This window comes from Rhamphochromis sp. 'chilingali' (genome assembly GCF_963969265.1).
Source record: "Rhamphochromis sp. 'chilingali' genome assembly, chromosome: 10".
NCBI classification, from domain to species: domain Eukaryota; kingdom Metazoa; phylum Chordata; class Actinopteri; order Cichliformes; family Cichlidae; genus Rhamphochromis; species Rhamphochromis sp. 'chilingali'.
The window spans coordinates 30,911,285-30,930,089 of NC_137937.1; the positions used below are offsets into that span (position 1 = coordinate 30,911,285).

Below are 18,805 nucleotides of genomic sequence, written 5' to 3' on the forward strand. Positions count from 1 at the left end.
TCAATGGTGAAGAATATTTGAATTTGTTTTTATCTACAGACATATCATCAGTAGGTGCTCACATGTAAACACAGACTTGGTCTCCTCTTGCCACCAATGTTTACCGCTGAAACCTTTCCATCTCCCTACATGAAGACCCATTTGGACCTATCAGGTCATTAGATCAGATTATCCACTTGTGGCTTTGTGCTTTGATTATGTGATCACACCAAGGGACTAAAGACTAAAGCAGCTTCAGCCACATTCCAGGAGAGCTGCATGGTCGGGGTTGCTTCATACATGAAGCTTCTGTACAATGACCGGTCTAACTGACATCTTGCTGCTATTCTGGTGAAGGATGCAACACAGCAAAGGGCTTTTTAAACACTCAAATGAACTGAAAGCTGACAGCCAAATAACCTGGGAAGTGGTGACTGGATAAAGAAGGTGACTGCGTAAGTAAGCAACGGATTTCAAGATGTAATAGTTGAGTAAGTCTGTATAGATGGATTTCTACAGCAGCTAACTAAAAAGCAGGTTCAAACTGGGAAAAAAGATGCTAAACATCACAGTTTTGGTTCTTTTCTTATGGTCATATATTACTAAATTTTGTATCCACGTTTGGCATAGAACAAGACTTTAATTTGTTCCTGAAATGTGATACAATATGAAATAATCAAACAAACCAAACCATTCAGAATTCAATGCTCATTGTTTTATTAGATTTTTTCCAAATTCTCAATGCTGATTTGTGCCAAATGGTTTCCAGCTGTGAAGGTATTTCTGCCTCCTTTTTTCCATAGATTGCTTTACATAACCCTTCGTAGAATTCAGACAAAACAGTCCTGTGTGGCAGGATTGAGGCCAACCAGCGGATAATGAGATTAAAAGGCCACAAAGTCGAACGAGTTCAGTGTCCTCCAGCTCTCTGCCTACTGCTGCTGCTTCTGAGCCATGCTCAGCATTTCTCAGTGTCAATGAAGGGGTGCCTTAGAGTTAAAAAAAAAAAGAAGCAGAGCTATTAAAAAACGTGCACGAAGCAGAGTAATGAACTTCTATCTCAGCCTGAGAACAATGTAGTGGCTTCAAAGCCTAAAACTCTTTAGTACTTAAGCAGTCCCGTGTAAATATGTGCTCAAGTATTATATCTAGCAGATGAATTACCCGAATGTACTCTGAATCCTTTTGCACTGATGAGATGATTGATTGGTCCTTTGAACAGGAACAGTCATGGGATGTGGCGTCACAAAGTCTAACCATCTCCACAAACACACCACATCCAGTGGAAGAGGTGATACGCATACACTGACATACATGGTCGATGACCAATCACGCTGATTGCAAAAGTTTTACTCTTTCCTGTTTTTCCTTATTCTGGCTCTTACGTGTTGTCTTTGTGTTTGTCCTTTGGTGTTTCTTTTTTCTCTGCTGCCTGCAGCTGTTACAAGTAAGCCACATCTGCTTGACCTTTTTTTGTCTTGTTGATGTTTCTGTTTGGCAGATGTTGGACATAAACTCAGACCTCTGGTATCTGGGTCAAGGTGGAAATATTTTTACTAAAAGTTGCAGATAGGATGTAGCTTTAATTGAAAAGTGGAGAAAGTAAACACCTGTATCTGTTTCTGATGATGGTTTTAAAGTCAACCATACAGATATAAAACTGCCACTATGCCTTTTTTTAAATTTAACAGTAACTTTACTCTTAGATTACTTGTAGAAATTCATTGCTAAGTGTTGGTTCAGGGAAGTTAGGAACAAGTTATCCAGCTAAACTGTTTGTTCCTCCAATCTGAATGGAAATAAAAGTGTTCCTGAAGTCCTTTAAGAGTATTTCAAGGTAAAAAAAAAAAAAAAAAAGGATCTGAGATAATTGGAAGAACAGGGTATCGGACACCTATAACTCCAGCTTTAACTCACATTTGGTTGGGTTTTGGTGCCAATACTTAGTTACAGTTAGGAAGAAAAATATTTGTTTCAGAGGAGAAAAAGATCCTAACTTGTGTTAAAATTAAACCTTTTTCAATGTTAAACTAATTCAGAAAGAGACATTTTCTGGGTATCTAATGCGCTGAATTCAGCCCCATCTAAAGGTGATGACACCACATCCACTATAGTACCGCTATAGTATAAATACCCTTGTTTGGCCTCTTGGTTTATCCTCCAAGCACTATTTGAGAAGTCAGTTTAAAGCTTTCTCTTGTAACTTGAATGCACATCAGGAAATAAAAGTCTTAGAATTGGTAGTCAAGTCTAATAATACAAAAGTGTTTTGAAATTTTGCCTGCTTTGCTTTAAAAAGGTTTTAAAAACAGCAGATTTTTGTGTTGCAGCGCCTCTTATACTGTGTGTGTCAATAGTAGCATGTGAAAAAAAATGATTAAAATGTGAGGTTTTTCTTGATCACATGTGTTCTGTGTTTCAGCCATAAGAGCTGCCACCCTGATTCAGCGATGGTACCGTCAGTACGTCGCCCGCACAGAGATGAGGCGGAGATACACCTGGAACATCTTCCAGTCCATCGAATACTCTGGAGAGCAGGCCCAGATCAAGGTGAGAAACTGCTGCCACAAACCAGTCGAGACCTGAGTGTTTAATAAAAAGCAATTAACAAAAAAACTACAACCTTTTTGTCTCTTTCCTGTGCAGCTTTATAATTTCCTTGGCTACCTCATGGACAATTTCACACCATCGAGCAATGAACGTAAGACTTCTGCATTTATTCTGAGTTTGTTTTTGTTTTTTTCCTCTGTAAATCAAATCTCTGAGTTTGAACCATCTCCACCTTGCAGGAAATTTGATCTCGCACATCTTCAGAGAGAACGAGGTCTGCCGGGACGCAGAGTGGGAGAGGTACTTCTGCTACAAGAACATCGAGGTGCCGGAGATTTACTCGGGACCTCATCTCACCTTTCCTCTGACGGTAGAGGAAGCAGTCGGTCTGGTGGAGGCTTTCAGGAATAAGAAAGTAGGTCTTTTTGGAGAAAATGTTCTACATCCAAGTTCAGCACGTGCCATTAATTGACTGCATTGTAATGTAAAAAGCTTTATTTGCAGTGGTCCTAGTTATTTCCTATATGCTTATGACTTTGCTTTCTCTGTTTTGGAGGCCTTCTTGCTAACACGTTTCTCTCCCAGCAGCAGCTGCACTCACGCTACGTCCTTCAGCTCCTCTTGGAGACGTGGAAACTGCTCTGCATGTTGCCAAATATCAACCGTATCTCCACCTGCCACAGCAAAGAAATCACGATTTGTGGTATGATAAAGATATTCTTTGATAGTGGTGGTAAAGCACATGGAACTGATGAAATTTGGAAATATTTAGTAAAGACAATGAAAAATCAAAGAAGCGTTAAAATGTTAGTCTTGTTTTATTATAAGAAACTGGACTTTGGTCAATTCTGCTGGCCAACAGAAACCATTGTTTCATAGTGGAAGAGAGTGAAACATTAAAGTTGCAGAATTTAAATTAAAGTATAGATACAAATTAAGTGTGCTGTAAATTCCAGTCATTTTTAAGCCAGCCCCTTCTGTCCTGTTGTTACAGGTGATTTGCACGGACAGCTGGAAGACCTGCTGCTGATTTTCTATAAGGTATGAAAACTTAAACATTTTGAATGTGCTGAATTAATCCCATCTTTGAACCCAGAATAATGATTTTTTTCATCTGATGAGCTTTAGATACCATTTTTAAAAATGGAATTTACAAATCACGATTATTAAAATCAATAAAAATTCATCATTTTCATTGCTATCACTGCTTCATCTTCAAACCTGCTACATATGTTCAAGATAATTTAAGGATAATTTTCCAAAAATGTCCTTAAAAAATGTTTTTGTGTAGTTAAATAATTTAAAAAAGATTAATATATATAATTTTAAACTCCTGAGAATCTAATGATTTTCATGTTTTGCATTGAGGTGCTGTAATCAGAGTATTTGATGTGCTTCTTTGATTAACTTCTTTGTCAGTTAATCAGGTGGTTTTAGTTTCAGTTTACCTGCAGCTTTTTTTTGCATCAGTGGTTTAATCTACTGTTTGGTTTGTTTGTATGTGGTTGATTTGTTTACACTTAAACTGCGGCTTGTCCCTTTAACTGTGCACTCCTTCGATCTTGTTTACGTGACAGAACGGCATGCCGTCCTTAGAGAAGCCCTATGTGTTTAATGGAGACTTTGTGGACAGAGGCAGGGACTCTATTGAGATCCTCCTCATCTTGTTTGCATTCCTGCTCGTTTACCCAAGTAATGTCTACCTGAACAGAGGAAACCACGAGGACCACATAGTCAACCTCAGGTGAAATTAATAAACATACACCACGTGTATGTATACACAAATTCATCTGTTGTCATTCAAACTTTTATTTCTTTACTCCTCTGGATGGTTTAGGTACGGCTTCACCAAGGAGGTGTTGAATAAGTACAAGGTAGGTTCATCTCATGCAAACCTGCACCTCCTTATCGCTGCTTTTCTAGGCAGCAGCAAATCAAAACTTATGTGGTTACCTTTACCCATGCCTTCCCAGGAAAGCTCAATCTAAACCAGTGTCTTATGTACATAAGACCAGTCACTCCTCCGCGTTGCTAAGAGGATTTACGGTCATTAAAGAAGGTGACATCTGGTCTCTGTTGAGTCAGGGGGACTGAGCTGGTCCAAAGACTGACAGAAGGAATACAAAAACAAAACAGAGGTTTCCTTACTGCATGCTGTCTTAAGTTACAGTGCAACATCTCAGTCACACACAGAAATAAACTAGTTTTGTCTAAGGGTTCTTTGTTCCCACTGTTCCCAGTTGCAGGTGGATTAACCAACGGTAGATGGTTGGGTTTCTATATATAAAGCACTTTGAGATGATTAAGGTTGTGATTTGATGCTAAAGTTAGACAGATACTGTGGGTTCATTCAATCTTATCAACAAATGGAGTTTAATTTTTGTAAACTAAAACTGAAAATTTCATTATTTTTAAGCATCTCCTTGTTAATGTAACTTTATAAACTCTTCACAAACATGTTACCGCTTAGCAAACTGACTTTCTGTCTGCAAGGAGAGCAAAAACAAAGGAGAGAAATAAAAAAGCACTAACTGAGTAACTTTTGCTGATTGTGTTTTACATCAGATGCACGGGAAGAGGATCCTGAAGCTGCTGCAGAAGATTTTCAGCTGGTTGCCATTAGCAACAGTGATCGACCAGAAGGTGCTGGTCCTCCACGGGGGGATCTCTGACTCCACGGACCTCGGCGTCCTCGCCAGAGTTGACAGACACATTGTGAGGAACCAGCATGTGATGAGTAAAGCTGTTATTTACTCATCACTATCCTTGCAATGTGTGTAATCTGTGTTTTCCTGTTTTCCTTCAGTACATCTCGGCTCTGAGACCTCCGAAGAAGAGACACCACAGCTTGGCGGGAATATCCATCGACTCGGACGCAGATGTGGACACCGCAGCCATCAGCAGGGTCTTCCAGCGCCGGGCCTCTTTCACGTATCCCAAACCCATGGGAACCCGATATTGCTTCCAAAATCGTTCGCTGCAGGACTTCTCGGATCGGATCAGAGTGAACATGGAGAACCAGCTGGAGCTCAGCAGGAGGGAAGAGCCAACTCTGAACGCCCAGATCAACAAACCGGAGCAAGAATCTCTGTGTTTGTCCACCGACTCTGTCAGCAGTGACAACACCGTGGATGAGTGGAAACAGGCGAGTATGGAGCAGAGATGTTTTCTTAGAAGCTGCTAAGTAAACAATGAGTCTTTTGTGTCGGTGTTAGAACGAAATCAGTTTTATTATTCCCAAACTAGAAAAATGTAAACAAGCCAGATGTTTAACGGGAGACAGCTGAAACAGGGGGAAAAAACCAATCCACTACAAAATCCACTTTCTTTGTGTATTTCTCACATGTGCATGCTTCAAATTCTTTTAAAAAACAGACAAAAAAAACCCAATTTAATAAAAATATGTCTTTTTTAAAATGATGATGGGAAGAGAAAAAGCTAACCAAATCTACCAGACTCCCACCCTGATTAAATCATGAAGTAACTGTGATTAACCACATTTTTCACATTCACTAGCCACACTCAGGCCTCATTACTGCCAAAATGAAGGTTTTAGAGTGGCCTCGTCAAAGTCTGGACTTACATTGAAATGCTTTGGCATAGCCTTAAACTTTCCAATTTGGCAGAATTTCAAAAATTCTGCAAAGAAGAGTGGGCCAAAATTCCTCCACAGCAATCTGAAAAACTTGTTTCCTTGATTGCAGGTCATGCTGGTGAGGACGTTAGATTAGATTAGATTAGATTTAGGGGACAACTACTTTTTCATGTTAGGTTGGTAGGTTTGGATAGCTTTTTTTTTTCCTTAATAAATATTACTCTATTTACTCTTGTTGCCTTTGCCTAATATTACAATTCGTATGATGTGAAGCATGTAACTGTGACAAATTGTAGTAAGATTTTAGTAGTTTTACTCCCATGTATATTAAACAATGAAATAAATTCCCACCAGTCTAACCTGACCACAAACTCACACTCTTCACATATTTTTATACTGACTTACTATTTGTCAGAAGTCGTGACCTTTCACCTCACTCCTGCTCAAGTTATAGCCTGAAAGACAAACAGACAGTAATCAACGCTCACCTAACAGGAGGTGCTGTGTGTTGCCTGCGTAAGACTTCAGAGGCTGTAATCCCCCACGTCACTAATCTCTCTGTTCTGACTTCAGTCTACTCTTAAAAACTGGCTAGCTTTTTCCCCAGCTGGTGTTTCCACAGGTTTTTTTCTGACTCTTCTGTTTTATTTTTTATCTTATTTAATGTTTATCTTTTACTGAATAGCAGACAGTAAAGTTGGACTACGCACCAATGCTAGAAATGGTTATTAAATATAGTAGAGAAACTTTAAGACTTTGAGTTCTTTGTCCTACCAGATCCTGGACCTGCTGTGGAGTGACCCGATGACTCAGGATGGATGCATACCCAACGAGGTGAGGGGTGGAGGCTGCTACTGGGGCCCTGATGTCACCGAGGACTTCCTGAACAGACACAATCTGCAGCTCATCATTCGCTCCCATGAGTGCAAACAGGAGGGCTATGAGTTCTGCCACAACCGTAAGGTCAGCTCAGTAATCCTACAGCTCGCTGTCTAAATTCAGTACTTTAAAACCAAAATCAGCCTCACTCTAAAGTATCATATGTACCATAAACCTCTCCCCTGATCAGCATCAGTGTTTCCTTCCTCTTCAGTGACAGGTTTGTCCTTTCTTTCATTCACCCAGGTCCTCACTCTGTTCTCTGCCTCCAATTACTATGACGTGGGGAGCAATAGGGGGGCTTACGTGAAGCTGGGCCCTGACCTTGTGCCTTATTTGATTCAATATCAGGCCAGCAGCATGACGAGAGAGCTCACTGTGAGACAGAGGTACTACTAACACTCACTTCATTAGATAAATTCTTCATTATCAGATCATCTCTTCACTTAATTCAAACTTGGTTTAGTCTTAAAAGGCTAGAGTAGCTTTGCATAATTCACTGATCAAAATAATCCTTATATTGATTATGCAGGGCCTTGGTGCAGAACCTCAGTTCATCCATAGTCTGAAGCAGACCTTCAGACCTCTGTCCACAGTCAGAGATGTGTGCCAGAGCCAAGAGTAGAGAGAGTAGAAAAAACTGTTTGCTATGGACCCGTTAAAGCAGACTGAAGCCTGAGATACACTAACTTTCTAATGTCAGACTTTGGCCACATTTAATATGACTAGCATCCATTATAACAGAATACACAGGCCAGATAATAAGGGGAAGTACAATAGGCTCCCTTTAAACAGACAATAAGGAAGCTTTATGAAACTAGTGGTTTCCGCATGTCTACACAGCTTATCTACATTATTAACTTTAAAAATTCACAAATTAAGCACCTGAAATGTTTCTGACGTTGATGAGAAACCGTTTTTGCCTCTTTCTTTGATAACCATTGTTTGCCACGCTGTTGTGTTTGCCGTTCGTCACCTGCAGTGTTGGGCGAACCGAGCGCTCAGCTCTCAGAGTCCTGAGGGAGCAGCTGTTTGCGCACAAGTCTGACCTCCTCTGTGCCTTCAGAAAGTTTGACAGCGAGAACAAAGGTGTGTGTAGTTTGAGTTTCATAAACTGATTCATTCCTCATCAGATCAGTCTTTACTTTTTGTTGCAGATCTTTCCTTCTTTTTTTCCCATGTAGTTCTCAAGAGATATTCACTTGCTGGAAAGAAATATGAGCCCACACCTTTGTGTTTGTGTGGAACATAATGATCCCCGTGCAGGATGAAAACAACGTGTGGGCTGGGTGAAAGTCTAGCTCAGAAGATTTCAGAGTTTCACAGAAACTTCTGTTTCAGGGATTTAATTTCACTTACAATAGACAAACAGCTTTGCCTAACACAAAATAGTGTGAAAAAAAAGGTACTTGGATGGATGTTGTTGGACTTTTCAACATATTTTTGGATAAGCAAACATTTGATTCTCTTTGAAACACAGCCTACAAGTAAAGGTAGTTTATTAATTATTTTACACACAGAATTGGAAAAACTTGAAAACAGAACTGAGTTAGCTTTTGGTTAGCTCTCACAGTCTTCCTGATGCAGAGAAAAAGCCTGCTGTTTACATTTTCTGGGCTTTAATGTGTCACAAAATAACAAAGTATAATATTTTAGTGTGAATGTTTTCAAACTGTGTGGCAAAATACTTCTTAGATATAATCTAGACAAGGTAGACAGTGATCAAACTTGGATTAGAGCTTTGCGCTCTTATAATTAGTATGACCTTTCACCTCTATTAGGTCTGCTGTCTCTGAACGACTGGGCCTCTGCAGTGGAGAGTGTGATGCATCTGGATCTGCCCTGGAGGATGCTTCGCTCTCAGCTGGTCACCTGCAAGAACAGCGAAGGCACGATAGACTACTACGAGTGGTTCAACGAGCTTGCCATCACAGGATCCAAAACAGATGTAAGAACTCACCGGCTCTGTCTTAGCTGATGTAGCAATGTTTACATGAAAATGCAATAATGTAATATGGAGAAACTTTAGAAAAGGGATCTTTATACCGAGATTCAGGGAGTTGTAGAGAAGTAGAAAAGATAAATTGCCCTTCCACCCTTGAAATTGGTTAAATGGATACAAAGGAACATTGATTTGTGTCCTTTTCCTGGCACGGTGTGTATTCCGTGGCGTCATGCTGCTGTCATGTGTTGTTGACTTAAATTATTTGTAAAGGATACACCTGTGTATCATCGATTACAGGTTTCCTTGTAACCTTCCTGTCTACCCAAGTAGAATGAGTTAGGAATGAGTTGCTTCAAGATGGCACAGTGAGATAGATTTCCAGGTCACAGGCAGGAAAACAGGGGAGGCGAGGATGGACAAAATAGGGAAATGACACGCCCCTTGACACCAACTTGAGACAATAAATGTCAGAAGTCAATTAAGTAACGTGACCTCTTTCAGAACACTCTAGGATTGACCTTTGTTTTTGTTTTGCCTTTTGGGAAAAGGTGAAAACCTCCCTAAAGATGACTAAGAACATCTTTACCAGAATCCTAAAATTAACATCTGCGTGGGAATAAATCTTTTCAGTTGCCAGGTTGTATTCAAACAGAGTTTTGCTGCTTAAACAACATTATTTTTCTGACCAATCTGAAAGATGCTGCATATAAAATATCACCAGAATGCTGCAGATGTTCCTTTTTGTACTTTATTTGTGTTGTTTTATGAATATGAGACTTTCTTCTTTTGGTCTTTGCAGCATATTGACCAGAGTCTGCTGGAAACGTTGTATCGCCACCGCTCCACTTTGGAGACAATCTTCAGGATTGTAGACACGGACAACTCAGGTAAAACACCCACTGTTTATTGCTGTTCGATGCAGAAGCAAATCTGCTAATGGAATATATTACCCTTAGATTGCTCAGTTTTGCATCATTCCCAAGTAACAGCACAGAGAAAAAATACATGTTTAAGTCCTTTCTATCACACACATTCACACTCCAATGGATGAGCAACTTGGGGTTTGTATCTCGCCCAAGGATATTTGGCAAGCAGACTGGAGCAGCCAGTGATCAACCCAGTTTTTGCCTTAAAACATTTAATTTACTAATTACATAGTAATATGTGCCTAATATTAATATATAACAGGTGCCAGATTTAATTTCAAAAGACATGAAAGAAATACTTTTCTTCATTAAATAACTAAAATGTCTCTGTATGTATTGTGGCTTTGGATTTTTACCTTATTGAGATAATTGTTTTGTCATATTTACTCTGCACACTTTTCTCTTGATTTATTTGTTATATATTAGTTATGTTTAACTTAATTTTTAACTGCTGCCAAAGGAAAAAGGAATTACTTAACTTTTATAATCTACATAGATGATTGAGAGACGGAGTAAAGTGTGTCAGGGCTCTGATGTGTCTGTGGGAGACGTCTGCTGAGCTTAGCCTCTGTTAATCCACCTGTAGCGTGCGAAACAGGCAGCAGGAGGTTACAGTCGCCTGATTCCTAACGATGACTAACCCACTGATCTACTAGTCTTTTCATCCCGCCTCTCTGATCACATGCAAACACAGACAGCAACACTTTTCTTTAACAGTTTCTGCCTATTACTCCTTTTTGAACCTCTAATCTCCTCCTCCTTCTCCTCCACCTCAGGGTTCATCAGCATGCAGGACTTCCGTCAGACCTGGAAGCTGCTGAGCGTCTACCTGAAAATGGAGATCACCGACGAGGCCATCTCCGACCTGGCCGTCACAATTGACAGCAACCATGACGGCAGCATAGACATTGACGAGTTCATGGAGGCCTTTCGGCTCACGGACAAGAAGAGCCGGCTGGAACGAGGACGCAGCATGTTCATGGGCACGGCCTCCGACCTCACCAAGCTGGAGGGAGATCCCAACATTTGATGAAAAAGCGTGTTAAACAGATAGCTCGGCGTCCAGCAGAGGGGAGGAGAGGGAGCTGCAGCCAACGCAAGCTGCTTTTAATGACGCACATAAAGATGCAGGATGATGCTGAGCAACAGCCGCCTGGATCACAGGGGATTAGGAGGAGGTTAGAGGTCAGGGTGTTTGACGGCGAATGCTCATTCGAAGCGGAGGAAGTCTGGGCAAAACGCAGCAGCTTGAGCAACTCACGTCTCCTTTATATTCCTAAAATAGTCCAAAACTGAAAAACAAAAGGCATCTTATAGAAAATAACAATTTAATTAAATGCAAAAATGGGTGATTTTTGCATTTAATATTCACTGAATTTACGTTTAACAGCTTCAAATGTGACTCATGTCAACATAAAAAGATTCTCACACTCCAGATGTGTTAAAATGGACATGTAATGATCCTACTCGTGTGATGATTAACAGTTAAAACTGAGTAAAAGATGGGAAGGAGCACAGAAATAAGAATCCTTCAAATATATGAAGAAATGTGTTAAATATATAAAAAGTGCTTGCCAAAGGTTTTTGGGAGGTAGCTTATTGAAATAATTTTTCACATCATCTACATATTTTTTTTATGAATTTGTTGGATGTAGTGAAGAGGTATTTCAAGAAAAGGAGGAAGATAGGGTAACACATCATATGGATGGATGTTATCTCATGGTGGTGCCAGCTGAGAACGAGACAGGGTCTGGATGGTGGGGAACAGTTACCAGATGATTGGGAAAGAACAGACTCGCTAAAGGAGTCTCGGAGAGTAAGAAGAGGATGGAGGGAATGGAGATCAAGTGTACCGGTACAAGTTATTAAAGAACAGGGGAGCTGCAGTAACCACAGTGGGATAAGGTTATTGGAGACCATGAAGATGTGGGAAAGACTCTGGGGTGACTGTCAGTGATTTTTGCTTTGAGAGTGTTGATTGAGATGTATACAGGAGGTCAGAAGGAGTTGCATCTAGGAGGAATCCTGGAGAATTTTTTTTAAATATCTGCAACTTACTGGTGCCTTAGCAGCAGCAGCACTTGAAATGTCGCGTGGACTGATAATATTTTCTGTGAGCGTGGTGGGATTGCTCCTCCTGTCGGGCAGCAAACGAGCCCCCAACCCGTCCAGAATGGAGAACTCATGATTTTATTCATTTGACTCATAGGATGTATATCTACCTCCAGTTTCTGAAGTTTAAAGGTGTAGTCTGAGAATTTGGGAGTTATGCTTATTATGTTATCTCAGCTGAGCATAAAGACAGGAAATGGAAAGTAACAGCTCGCCTGCTCTCGCTATAAGGAAACCAAAATCACCTAAATTCACCCTAAAAACACACTCTGTAATGCCAAAGCTGAAGATGGTCACAATTTTGTAAGTTATGACATCATTACAGCTACATGTTCACAGAATAACCAGTTACTAATACTACTAACATGTTAAATTCAAAGTAGTGTAATGTTACTTTATCAAAAGTAACATTTTTACATTGTAAGTGTAACATATACACAACATTGTTCTGTAACACTGCAGTGACTCAGTGTGGGTTAGAAATAAGTGACTTGATATTTCAGCAGATGTAAGATGTTATCTGTGTGGGTGATATCTTCTGAAGATCAGTAACACATTTGTTTCTTTTATACAGTGTAAAAGATAAACATTTCTAGGCCTGTTGCAGACGGGAGTAATTTATTTCATCGGTGAGAATTAAAGTAAGAAATATGGTCCTGGGTGAATCCTGAAATGAATCCTGAATTACAGGAAAATTCTACAACAGCAAATATGGCATCAGAAACTTAACTTCCGGGAAAGGAAAAAGCTTTTTAAGGAAAGCTTTTTAACCCATTTTCATCAGATTGGACTGCTGATTGCAAACATGTAGTTTTTAATCCCGGCACTACCTTTAAAATTAAAGCTCATTTTAATTTTGCATTGCAATAACTGCATGAACAGGTGGCCAGAGGCATTTCAAGATAACTGTTGAGCCCTGAGAGAGCATACAGAGCAGGACAGCTGTTTTCAATCTTCATGGTAAGCTAAGCATCCAAATAGTAGTAGTGTTTAAATGATTGATCATTTTTTAACAGTAAATCCAACATTGTGCAGGACTTGTTCCGTCAAGGCGTGATGTATTTTTTAGTTTAATCTGTTGTTCCACATTTCTGAGTATTATCAATTGCAACTAAAAGAGTCAGTGAGTCCGTGTGAATGTGAATTTTACTGTCTTTTTTTCTAGTATGTTGACCATGTAAAACCTTTCCTGTAAATAAAAAAAGTGAGTCATGTCTTACTTTCATAAGACGTATGTGGAAAAAATGTTCAGTTGTTGCAGTTGAAGGTATGTAATTAGTTTCTAATTTGTTTAATTAAGGTAGCAGTTTTTTATTCATTTATTTCTCATCCTTATTATTTAAGAGCAAACATAAAACTCAAAATTTCCCTTGCAATCAATGGCAATTCTAGAAACCTTTGTCATTACTAAATGCTTTATTTTCTTTCTGCTCGGCCTATAGTTGCTGTTTGCTTGTGGGTCTCTCTGCTTTCAGTTTTGTATTTAATACCTGAAAAAACAGCTTCATTGGGTTGAGTTCAGGTGATTGACTTTGCCATTGAAGAATATCTCATTTTCTGCATTGTTTGGGTTATTGTCCATGTATACCTATCAGCTGTCACATTATCAGTAAACTCCAGTTTCCACTGGTTCCACTGGCAGCCATACGTGCCCATGCCATAACATTACCTCTACAATGTTTGACAGACAACATGCTTTTCTTCGGATCATGGGCTGTTTTTTCTCCTCCCCCTCTTTCCTTTTTCCATCATAAAGGTACAAGGTAACTTTGATTTCTTCTGTCCAAACACTGTTTTTTGTTTTTTTGTTTTTTCCAGAGTTCTGCAGTTTCTTCTAGATGTTTTCTGGCAAAGTCCAATTTGACCTTCTTGTTCTTGTGGTTTGCACCTTTTTGAAAACTGGCTCCTTAGATGACTGTCGATTTTATAATAACATACCTAACTCCACAAGAGTTTTCTTGAGTTGTGAAGCTGATTTTAAACCTGGAAAGAATTCAGTTATTATTTCTTCTTTTTAAGACTTTACCAAGTAGCTAATTTCGCCACTCCTCAAATTTTTACATTTACCCTGTTAGGTTAGTTTTGTTTTTCCAGCCTAATGGTGGCCTCCATTACTTGGTCCTCATACTGAGGATTCCAGTGAAAAGCTACTAAATGAAACTTCAACACATGGAATCCACTCCAGATCTTTTATCTTCTTATCTTCCTAAGAACCAATAGAAAGGACACAATGAAAAGGATGGGTCTCATGTCTCTAGTCCACTAAGATAAAGTTCTTGTATAATTTAATACACTTTATTTTTTTTACTTGCATACTAGAAAGTAAAAATAGTCAAATCATATTATAGTTTTTAAACGATTGACTGAGTTCACAGAATCACCAGCAGGGGGCACAACAGACTAGAGTACAGCTTTTCCTGCACTGCTCGGCTTCTCAGGACTGAAGAAAAGTGGTCACTATTTAAGAGACAGGTGATTAACACAAGAGTAGGAGTCATTAGTTGGGAAAGCAAACAATGTTGGGATTAAAAGCTAACACACCCTGAAGTTGAGCTGCAGCAGCAAACAGTGAATTTTTGTGGTTTCACTCGCATTATCTCCCTGAGCCCTTAAAGCCAGGGCTGTAGCTTTCTGCTCTTTTAAGTGGGTGGATTTTCAAACAGGTCCAGAGCTGCCTGAAGTTTCACAAAACAAAGTGTACACGTTTTACCTGGAGGAGGACAATTTGGTTTTGTTTTTTGCCTTTTTTGCACAATGTTGCTGGTAATTAGACACACCTGTTCAACTCGGTGCATTCAGGTAAAGACTGCAGTCATCGTCGAGAAGTTCAAAATGAGCATGAAAGTGAGGCAGAAAGGCGATTTAAGTGACTTCTGGGATTTTCCTGCACAACCGTCACTACGGTTTACAGGAAATGATCACGAAAAAGAGGAAATATCCAATGAGCAGCAGTTCTCTGGGTAAACATTAAAATGAAAGAACGGGAAACTGGTTTGCTTTCACCCCTGGGCTGGAAAAATTGTACAAAAAAAAAGAAAGAAAGAAAAGAAATCAGCTGAGGTGGGAGTCACAGAATGATTTTGTGATCGATTTACATCATTTCCACAAGGGATCAATAAAGTATTCTGATTCTGATTTTTCATAGAAATAACTCATAATAAAAATGTATGGAATATATTTTGTTAATTAGAAAACAAACGTAGCGTTAGAATAATATATTTCTGTTTTTTAAATGTGTAAGCATCTTTAAAAGTCCTATGAAGCGTTGTATTAGGTTCATACTGTGAATAGTAAAATCTTAAAATGGGAGAAATAGATGTTCAGCACTCAACGCTTATATTCCTTGTGTAGTTTTAAGGGATGATCTTGACCACCATGAGCGATTGTGGCAAATGCTGAACATGTGATTGAAAGTCATGCAGCTGGTTGTGGAGCTTGTTTACAGTCTGTACAGTCCGCACTTTCTCCAATCACATGAAGAACTGTAGAAGTTCTCCAGGACAGAGGAGCCTACAAAAGCTTCTCCTGTTTTAAAGGATGGTCACGCCCAGTATTGATTAACTTTGGTTTTCACTGTAAAAACATGTGAGTGATGACGTTATCCTATAATCGCAATTTTAAACATTTTAAAACATTATCCACTCCCCCAGAGACTGAGACTGAATGGTACCACCACCAATCCCAACACAGAGACCCTCTAACTAATGGGACAAAGCAGAAAGCAGTTAGACCCAGTTTTCCCAGAGTATTGTTCACAGTCTGCAGGTGGTCTTACAGTTGAAAAGCTTCTGGAGCTCTGGCCTAATGCACCATGTGAAAGAAAGACTCACAGTTTGATGGAGCATGTAGTGACGGGTGAGGTCGGCATGACAGATTTGCAGGTGGTTGACTATACTTTTAAGTAATAGTTAGTAACGGACACTTCGGTGTAGTTTCAAGTAATCCTAATATATCTGTCTAAACCCCCACACCATTACGCCACCACCAGCACAAAAACTCTGACCCTACCGTCTGAATGTTGCGGCAGAAGTTGAGATTTTTCACAAACAGTGTCCAGTTTTGGCGAGACTGTGTGAATTGTAGCATCAGTAGTGGCACCAGGTGTGGTCCTCTGCTTCTGTGTGTTCAGAAATGCTCGTCTGCATACTTTGGTTGTCACTATTGGTAATTTGAGTTACTGTTACCTTCCTATAAACTCAAAGCAGTAAAACCATTCTCTTCATCAACAAGGCGTTTTCACCCAGACAGTTGTCGCTCATTGGATATTTTCTCTTTTTCTAAATGATCATGTAGGAAAATTCCCGATCACTTTCCCTTCTCTTTCTGCTCAGTTTGAACTCAGGAGGCCGTCTTGACCATGTCTACTTGCCCAAATGGATTAACAGATAACAGATAGACCCAGTTTTGTGGGTTTCCAAGAAATGAGTCACCAAATAAACACTTTAATCAAAAACACCGAGTGTAACTGTAATTCAGCGGCTCACAGCTTTTGTTTTAATTCAGAAAGAAATTTTAGAGTCAAAACCAAAACTCAATTCACCAATTCCACAATCGGAGTATTCATCAGATTTTGCCAGTGTAGACTGTTTCTACACAGAACATTTCATGGTTTGTCCTTGATGTCTCACTGGTGTTTAATCTCTGGAGTGTTTAAACATTTCATTCTTTTTATTCTTCAATGAAGTAAAAAAAAAAAAAAACACCACACAAGTAAAATTAAACGTACACTAGCAACTTTTTAAACTCTAGATGTGCAAACTGTCACTTAAAAGTATCTTCTTTTATATTGATGTTCTCTCGTGGTTCACTTTCTTACTTTCTTTTTAAAATGTGTCTTTGCTCTGCTCACTAACCTTTATCTTAATTGATGTTTTTAACAAATAGTGAAAACTGTTATCACTTTTCTTTGAAGTTCAATGAAAACATGCATGTTTTTGTTATAGCCAATTGTTGGAACTATTTTTACAGGCTATATAGTTCAAAAACAAAACAAGGAAACTTTAAAAGTAATTTGGAATCACAGAAACGTACATAATTTGGAATAAAATCAGAGTACAAGTAAAGAAACTGTGGTTTCTTATATTTTGGGTTGATAAAGAGACAAGAAGTGTAGGTTTTACACTCAGTTGCTTTATGTATTTGGAGCTAAACAACGGCATCACTTAATCAGGAGTCCAGAGGATAATCTCAACTCTACTGAAGGTCAGTCAAGTCTTAAAAATGTAAATAATTAACATTTAATTTACCCGCTGAAAGAGAAAATGCGCTGACCCTGCAGACCCTGAAATGATCCCCTTGAAGGCAGAAATATATGATGTAAATTCTCAGAAGAGCTCAGGGAGAGGGAGCCGCCCCGAGGCCGTCAACACAAGGCTGCTGTGTGTACACATGCCATGTCCTCGCGGATTTGTAGATTTGTCTGTGATACAGGTTGACATGAAGGATAAACATGTAACAATATTTCTTTAATGAGTGCTGCTGCATTTAATTCGAAGTTACGCTAAACAGAAAAGTAGAAAGCTCCAAGTTGGAGATTTTCAAAAGATTTTTAGAAGATTAAAAGTTTAAAACATCATTTTAAGAGGAAACAGGTTGTGTGATCGTTTTTGCAGCTGGGATTTAGTTTATTGCTGCAGTTTATGATCAAGTTTTGTTTGGAAAAAAACACAGGTCCAGTTAAACTGAAATTAATCTTCCCTTTTCTTCCTTTTAGGTCAACACATTTATGATTTTTGCATGCTTTTGTGGACTCTCCAGGGCATGTAATTATTTGGAATTTAATGGTGATTCAGACCAAACATTAGCAATAATTTAAAAAGCATTATTTGCAGGTAAATTTTTAAAAGAAAATGTTTTGGGAACACATTAGCTAGTTTTAGGGGGAAAAGGTGTTGTCAATAATTTTTCATTGTATTTAACTTTTTGTAAAGAATTGAAACATTGTTACTACCTATATGTTCAAAATCTTTACTCATATTCTAGCATATGTGTGTTATGTGTGGAAGCTGGTCCTCTGGAAATGGTTGTAAATGTCAGTCTGTGAGGACGTTTAATTGACTTCTTGCTTTTGATCTATGCTTATAGATATTACAGTTGTCTTTATTTAGCAAGGCTACATTTGTTTCAAGCTTGTGGTCGCCTAGTTGAAGAAAATGGTGTGAGGTTATGATGAATGTGTTCTTTTCTCCGAATTTTGACTGCAGTCGTTGTCCATGGTGCTGATCAAAAGCTGGAAGGCTGCTGTTGATATTAAAGATTATTGGTGTATGCTATTATTTTTGCAGCACTCTGTGTTGTGTGTGTGTTTGTGTATGTGTTTACAAGTAAGACAGTAAGGATTCAGGGTTACCTGATCCAGCCCCAACTATAAGCTTTATGAATAGAAAAAGTTCGAAATTCCAATTGATAAACAACCCACAAAAACATGTCTCTGTGTGTGTTTTAGCTTAAAAGTAGTTACTGAGAGCATAAAGTGCTTACTGGCTTATTTGTTATTTAAATAAAACCATTTGCTTGTGAAAAAAGAACAACTGACTAGTTAAGTCATAAGTTATTACAGTTTTTTTGTTTTTGTCTATTATCACAGTAAAACAACATGAAACTCCAACTTTAGGCCACTACTTAAATATTAATAAGGAGACATCTCAAGACTTTAACCTGGTTTATTCAGACACGCAACACTAAACTTGTTCTAGAGGTAGGGAAATGTGGAAATTCCTTTTTAAAACAATGATTGAGGGCTAACTCATAACTTCAGTTTTAAGTTCAGTTCAATATTTTCTGTATTAGGATATAAGAAAAGAGAAAAAAAACCCTGGC

General features: G+C 38.8%; 1 protein-coding gene across 2 annotated transcripts; it reads left to right on the forward strand.

Moving 5' to 3' along the window:
• Positions 1 to 262: 262 nt before the first annotated feature.
• ppef2a (protein phosphatase with EF-hand domain 2a) lies at positions 263 to 13,237 on the forward strand. Of its 2 annotated transcripts, XM_080895298.1 has the most exons (17): positions 263 to 434; positions 1,202 to 1,270; positions 2,402 to 2,529; positions 2,626 to 2,680; positions 2,769 to 2,944; positions 3,118 to 3,232; positions 3,524 to 3,570; positions 4,107 to 4,273; positions 4,367 to 4,403; positions 5,095 to 5,244; positions 5,336 to 5,674; positions 6,902 to 7,087; positions 7,250 to 7,392; positions 7,986 to 8,092; positions 8,785 to 8,951; positions 9,748 to 9,835; positions 10,651 to 13,237. In XM_080895298.1, exons 2-17 carry the CDS (start codon positions 1,210 to 1,212, stop codon positions 10,902 to 10,904), a joined length of 2,220 nt encoding a protein of 739 aa, XP_080751424.1. In that variant the 5' UTR covers positions 263 to 434; positions 1,202 to 1,209; the 3' UTR covers positions 10,905 to 13,237. The 2 variants fall into 2 exon arrangements, with proteins under 2 accessions (XP_080751424.1, XP_080751423.1); XM_080895297.1 differs by lacking the exons at positions 9,748 to 9,835; positions 10,651 to 13,237 and adding an exon at positions 9,497 to 9,707.
• The last annotated feature ends 5,568 nt before the right edge of the window (positions 13,238 to 18,805 follow it).